The sequence below is a fragment of the Tinamus guttatus genome, unplaced genomic scaffold (assembly GCF_059628265.1).
Source record: "Tinamus guttatus ecotype Peru unplaced genomic scaffold, ASM5962826v1 Tinamus_guttatus_pri_ptg000188l, whole genome shotgun sequence".
In the NCBI taxonomy this organism is placed as follows: domain Eukaryota; kingdom Metazoa; phylum Chordata; class Aves; order Tinamiformes; family Tinamidae; genus Tinamus; species Tinamus guttatus.
Window position 1 is genome coordinate 1,749,662 of NW_028288722.1, and position 6,087 is coordinate 1,755,748.

General features: G+C 38.0%; 1 protein-coding gene across 1 annotated transcript; it reads left to right on the forward strand.

The window, feature by feature from the left end:
- The first annotated feature begins 399 nt into the window (after positions 1–399).
- On the forward strand, positions 400–5,788 carry LOC104571856 (fructosamine-3-kinase). Its single transcript, XM_010218993.2, has 6 exons — positions 400–645; positions 1,482–1,633; positions 2,758–2,849; positions 4,060–4,142; positions 4,638–4,760; positions 5,427–5,788. Exons 1-6 carry the CDS (start codon positions 505–507, stop codon positions 5,763–5,765), a joined length of 930 nt encoding a protein of 309 aa, XP_010217295.2. The 5' UTR covers positions 400–504; the 3' UTR covers positions 5,766–5,788.
- Positions 5,789–6,087: the final 299 nt, after the last annotated feature.

The following is a 6,087-nucleotide window of genomic DNA, read 5'->3' on the forward strand; positions in this document are numbered from 1 at the left end:
GGCCTGGCCCATGGTCACAGCGGGGCCGATCCGCGTCCCGTGGGCTGCAGCGTCGGGGTTTTCATACCTCAGCGGTGACAGTCACTGCCACCAGTGTGCACGGGCCGTGTTGTTGCCTTCAAGCTCCCTCTAGTGGCGCTGTTTAAAAAACACCTCTCTGCCAATGCGAAAACAGAGCTTAAAATAGAAAAACAAGTGCAAACTACAAATACCAGCAGCTCTCAGGACGGTTGTGAAAGGACCCCGGAACACGCCTCTCTGTTTTTATTCTACCAAATGTTTCTAAAGGTTATTTTTCATTCGAAGCTATAAAAGCCCCTGGAAAACTAAAGCATTTTTCGACATTACTGCTAGATTTGCTTTTTGTTTTAGCTGCTATTTTTCGATTTGGTGGGTGGCCCTTTCTACCTCAGAGCAGTGTGACAGTGAGAGAAGGACCCAGACCTTTAATCTTGTTTTGCAGTGGGTTTAGCAGGGAACAGGGGCAACAGCCAGGAAATCCCCATGGAAAAGATACTGAAAACAGAATTGAAAACCTCCATTCTGAAGGCATTTGGAAGCTCGGGAGGAGGATACATCAGCCAAGGACAAGGCTATGAAACGGACCATGGACGAGTATTTGTGAAGATCAACCACAAGTCTCAGGTAATGCAGGAAGATATTTAACAACTAATATGATTCTATATAGAGAGCAATATATATTTTTCAAAGTTAGTTGCTTGTAAATGATGGAGAATTGTGTATTTTTAAGCTTTGGGTTATTCAAGCTTCTCTTTCAATTTTCTTTTGAAACCTGTAGTATATGTTACATCAAATATTAATGCAGTGTGTTTGGTTAATGCTACGTGTGCTATAATGCACTGTGATAGCCCTCAACGACAGGAACTGGCCTTATGGAGGAAAAAAAAAGGCCGACGACCATTTGTTTCTGTAGTATTTACAGTCTGGAAAAGCTTAAGGCTAAATTTACATTCACTGCTTTCCTTTTCATATTTCAGGTGGGAGGATAGAAAAGTAGGAAGGAAAAAGAGAAGGAGGGAGAAAATAAAGGGTGCCAGTGCTAAAACACATGCATTTCTTGGAAAGCGACAGATTTTTCAAGCTTCTCCTTTGCTTTCTGCATTTGTAACAGTAAGATTATTATAGTTTTTCAGGCTGAGCTCTTGACTTTTCTATTACTAAATAAACACTGTACTAAATCGTTTTGTAACCCAGTATCAATATCTTAAACATCTAAACACTGCTGTGAAGAACAGCATCTCTAACTTAACAGTACAGAGTACAGATTTAATGTTTGTTCTGTCAACTCCATCTGGTGGCCATGGCCCTGCATGGACGACATCTCCCTGCGTGGACTAGAACCTCGTTGCAGCTACGCTCTGCTCCCAGGAGGGGTTTACTGTTAAAACAAGGCTATTATTTCTAAGTATCTCTTGCAGGTGTCCATAGTTTAGCTCAAGGATATTCTTATTCCTTGGCAGGCTAGAAAGATGTTTGAAGGGGAAATGGCGAGTTTGGAAGCTATTCAGAAAACCAGCACCGTGAGAGTGCCTCAGCCTATGAAGGTGATTGACCTTCCTGGAGGAGGAGCAATGTTTGTCATGGAGTACCTGAAGATGAAGCATCTCAACAAGTACGTCTGCCCGTCTCCTGTGGCCGCTCTGGAGCTATGTGGAGTGCCTGGTGGAGCCAACCATATGTGCCTCTTTACCCTACATCAGTTTGCAATAAATCTGTAGGCTCCCTGTGTCTTTGAGACCTCTGCCCCTGTATCGAACACAGTCAAAACTCGTCAACAAACTCAAAGGCACGGGGGCAGAGAAGAAATAGTTAGATGACAGGTCTGCATAAGCCTTGTTTCCTTAGCAAACTAAGCTGAAAGTGGAATTAGGTTTTCAAGAGTCGTTACCTTCCTTCCCCTGCTGTAAGGGAATGTAGTGATGCATATGTGTCCTCTGGTAGTTGTTTGCCAGCTTACCGGGAGAAAAACGGTGGTTCCAGAGCCTCCCCTAACAGCCTGGCTGTTGTTTACTACTGCTAATATTAGGAAAGGTTTTTTAAGATCTAACCTGAACCATCTTTGTTGCAGTTTTAAGCTCGTGATTTCTTTTCTGTCTATTCTAGAGTGTGCAGAGTACATTGTTCCCTTTGTTGCAGCAGCCATTACCTATGGTTATACTCATAGGTACCTATGCACAGAAACTGTTTCTCTTTAGTATTTTATTATTATTAAGGTTAAGCAACCTTAAGTTAACTCTTTGTTTTGGTTGTTTTGCTCATGACTTATTTTGTAGCCTTAACCTTGTTTCTGTCCAATTGATTTTAAAAGTGCAAGGTCCAAAACTAGGTTCTCATGTTTTGTTCTTTGCTTGTTAGTGTGGAGTTCACCAGCAGAATTACTTGCTGGCTTTCACATTATGCTCCTATTTTACAACCTTGGGTTATGTTTGCTTTTTATGCAAGAGCATATTATTGACTAATGTTCATTCTATTACGGCTAGACCGCAACTCAGTTGAAAGCATTCGTAACAGATTTAGCACAGATTTATTAGTCCTTTCAACATTTCAAAAGAGTTGCTGTCTAGCCATTTTCTCTCTATTATGTATTTGTGCAACTGAGTATTCCTGACAAATGCAGAACCCCATACTTGTTCATATTGGATTAGGATTTTCTTATTGAATTAGGATTTTCTTTTTTTCCTGTAATATTTCATCCCTTGTCTTTTTTATGTTATTTTATTTTATTGAAACTTGCAGATATTCTTCAAAGCTTGGAGAGCAGATAGCAGATCTTCACCTGTATAACCAGAAGCTTGGAGAGAAACTGAGAAAGGAGGAACACACAATTGGTATAGTATGGATACCATGCACTAAAAAGAAAGGAAATAGTGCATCGGCTGTGACTGGTTCTGCACTGTAATTTTAATGATGTCTCATAAGATACCTCCTATTCCCATGCCAAACCTCTCAAAAGTGCATAATATACAGAGTAACTATAATTACTGCTATATGTATATACTGTTATATAGTGTATGTATATACTATTATATGCATTAAATAAATTGACAATATTCAGTGAATATATTTTTAATTCTTCATTTGCACATGTGTTTTTATATAAAAATATGTTGATACTGGAAGTTAGTAAGAAATAATGCTAATAGTTGATATTTATAGCTTTCAAGAAATCTTAAACCGTACTAAAGATTTGGGCTAGACGTCTCTTTCAGTACGAGGCAAAACTTTCAGCCAGTCAATGTCTTGATCTTACAGACATGCTCTTTTTTTATTTTTATCTGTCAATTCAAACAATTAACTTACTACAAAATTGGTCCCATTTAGTAAAAACACAATGAAAGTCCTCTTTAAATATATTAGAGACTTTTGAATTCAAATACATAATCTAATCTATAACAATTTTTGCTTTGTTGAAAGGAATTACAATTTATTGTTGTAAGATGACGATCCATTTTCCACTGACATCAGTGAAAGTACCTTCCATTGTTCTTTGGAAAGTGGATTAAGGCAAAAAAGAGCAAAACTGGAAGCTATACAAGGAATTCTATTTCTTTTACAGTGGTTAGTATTAAAACCTGATGCCTGATTTTGTTTCTGCATGTTTCTGTGACTTCAAGAATGGACAGTTTGATTTGTAGTGGTATACATATTATGTTCCATTATTTTTGAGAGAAAGTCAGATTAATGGCAAGTCACAAATAATATAAGAATCAAAAATAAGCCATTCTTAATGGCAGCATATTCTAGTATTAGAACAGTGGCTTAGAATGCCGCTTTGAATCAGAGATAAAGACTCTTTTGTCCATGTGTAACTCAGTTATTCAAAAAAGGGCACAACTGTGACTAATTGCCTCTGTGTCTATTCAATATTTTTGAGGTTAAGATACATATTTTTTTGTTTTTAGAAAGGGCTGTGACAAAAAATAAGTGTGACTTATAAGTGTCCATACTTATTTGTTATGTGTATTGTCTGAAATTTAATTCTGTATTTGCAGACTTCTCTGTGTAATGATCTTTAAACTTGTTGTCTTTATTTCTTAGGTAAAGGTGCAGGTCACTCTGAGTCTCAGTATGTGGATAAATTTGGATTCCATACAGCTACTTGCTGTGGCTACATAGCACAGGTATGTTCATGTCTGTGAAGTTTGTATCCCTGCAGCTTTGCAAGCTCTGTGTACAACAGCTTGTTTTGTTGCATTCAGCTTTATGCTCACAGCTTTGCTCTCACTGTTTCATTTTGAGCTGATGGTGAAATGAATGTGGTACCTTTTGATCAAATTGGGAATGCATTACCTAATAAAAATGAACTGTCCTCTTGGACAGCTGGAATATAATATGGAAAAACTAAAACAGGCTTATGAGAGAGCCTCCCTCTAAAATACATGATTAAGAAACTGAATGAGTGAAGATAGTCAGAATCTTAACTTAAACCTCATGCTAAGGGCAGCCCCACCTAAGCGTGGAAAAAAACACTACTCGCAGCTGAACAATCAACTAAATATCTAGTAAAATTGTTCAGTGTTGTGCCAGCAGTTAACATTTTAACTTGCTATTTATGTATTATTAACACTGACTATGTTAAAATAGTTTATCATAAACTTCTGCATCGTATTTTTAAGGTGAATGAATGGCAGAGTGATTGGCCTTCTTTCTTTGTACGCCACCGACTCCAAGCTCAGTTGGATTTGATTGAAAGAGATTATGGAGACAGAGAAGCAAGAGAACTTTGGTCGCAGCTAAAAGTATGAACCATGTCTTAAATCTGTTATTTGTGAACACAGAAAGTATGTACTTTCTGTATGTGGAATTTTAAATGCCTTATAGCACATTTACAAGGCTTTTAGCGAACAGGAATAACTTCATAGCTGGTCTACTGTCAGTCATTTGAAAATAATTCAGGTTGCTCTTTCAGTCTTTTAAACAAATATTAAAAATAAGCCCTTAAGCATTGAAATGTATTTTTTACAATTTAGTTAATAATGATAAAATAGAATGTTGTGTTTAAGAGTCAAGCTGCATAAAAATTTAATGTTCCCATGATAGCACGTCAGGGAGAAAAAAGCATGCTGTATGTAATCTGCTTTACCACTTAAACCATTTATTTTAAATGAAACTTATTTTATATTTCTAGTGTCCATATATGAAACAATATATCAACACTGGATATTGATACTAGGGTTAAGGAAATGATTTGTTAAGCACCGTCAAGAATAAGTAAGAATATTCAGTACTGACTTGTAGTTGAGGTTTGCGCTTGACACCACTTCCAAAGCTCTCCATGAGGACTGAAAGCAGGCAGTGTTTGATCAGTTTTGTCTCTCACACTCTGTAGTATTATTCTTATTTAATCTGTTTATTTTTTTTTTCAAAATTCCTGAGCTGTTATGTGTTTGTTCATGCTCTTTCAGCCAAAGATTCCCGAGATGTTCTGTGACGTAGAAATTGTTCCTGCTCTCCTGCATGGGGACCTGTGGGCAGGAAACGTGGCTGAGGACGACTCTGGGCCGATTATCTTTGACCCTGCTTGCTTTTATGGCCATTCAGAATTTGAGCTGGCAATTGCTGGCATGTTCGGTGGCTTTAGCAGCTCTTTCTTCTCTGCGTATCACAGTAAAATACCCAAAGCTCCAGGGTTTGAGAAGCGAAACAAATTGTATCAGCTCTTTAATTATATAAACCACTGGAACCATTTTGGGACAGGATATAGAGGTTCTACCATAAACGTAATGAGAAAGCTTTTAAAGTAAACAAAACCATCTGAGAAATTCTGTCACAGTCCCTGTTAACCAAAATAACACAACCTAGAAGTTAATATTGGTGATAAAAAACGTGGCAGATGTAAAAGGCTTAGTGCATTTTTGAGCCTCACTAAATGTTAGGAGTGGTTGTGCTAGTTTTACTGTATGTACTAGTTTACTACTGCATAGTCATACCACGCTGAAGGAAAAGACTACATAATTTGTGAAAACTTTGCTGGGCTGGACAAGGAGCGTGACCGTCGGTTAACGTTGCTGCTCGCGCAGCGCCGCGCCGCCCAGCGCCTCCGCGTCTTGCCGCTTCGCTGTCCTG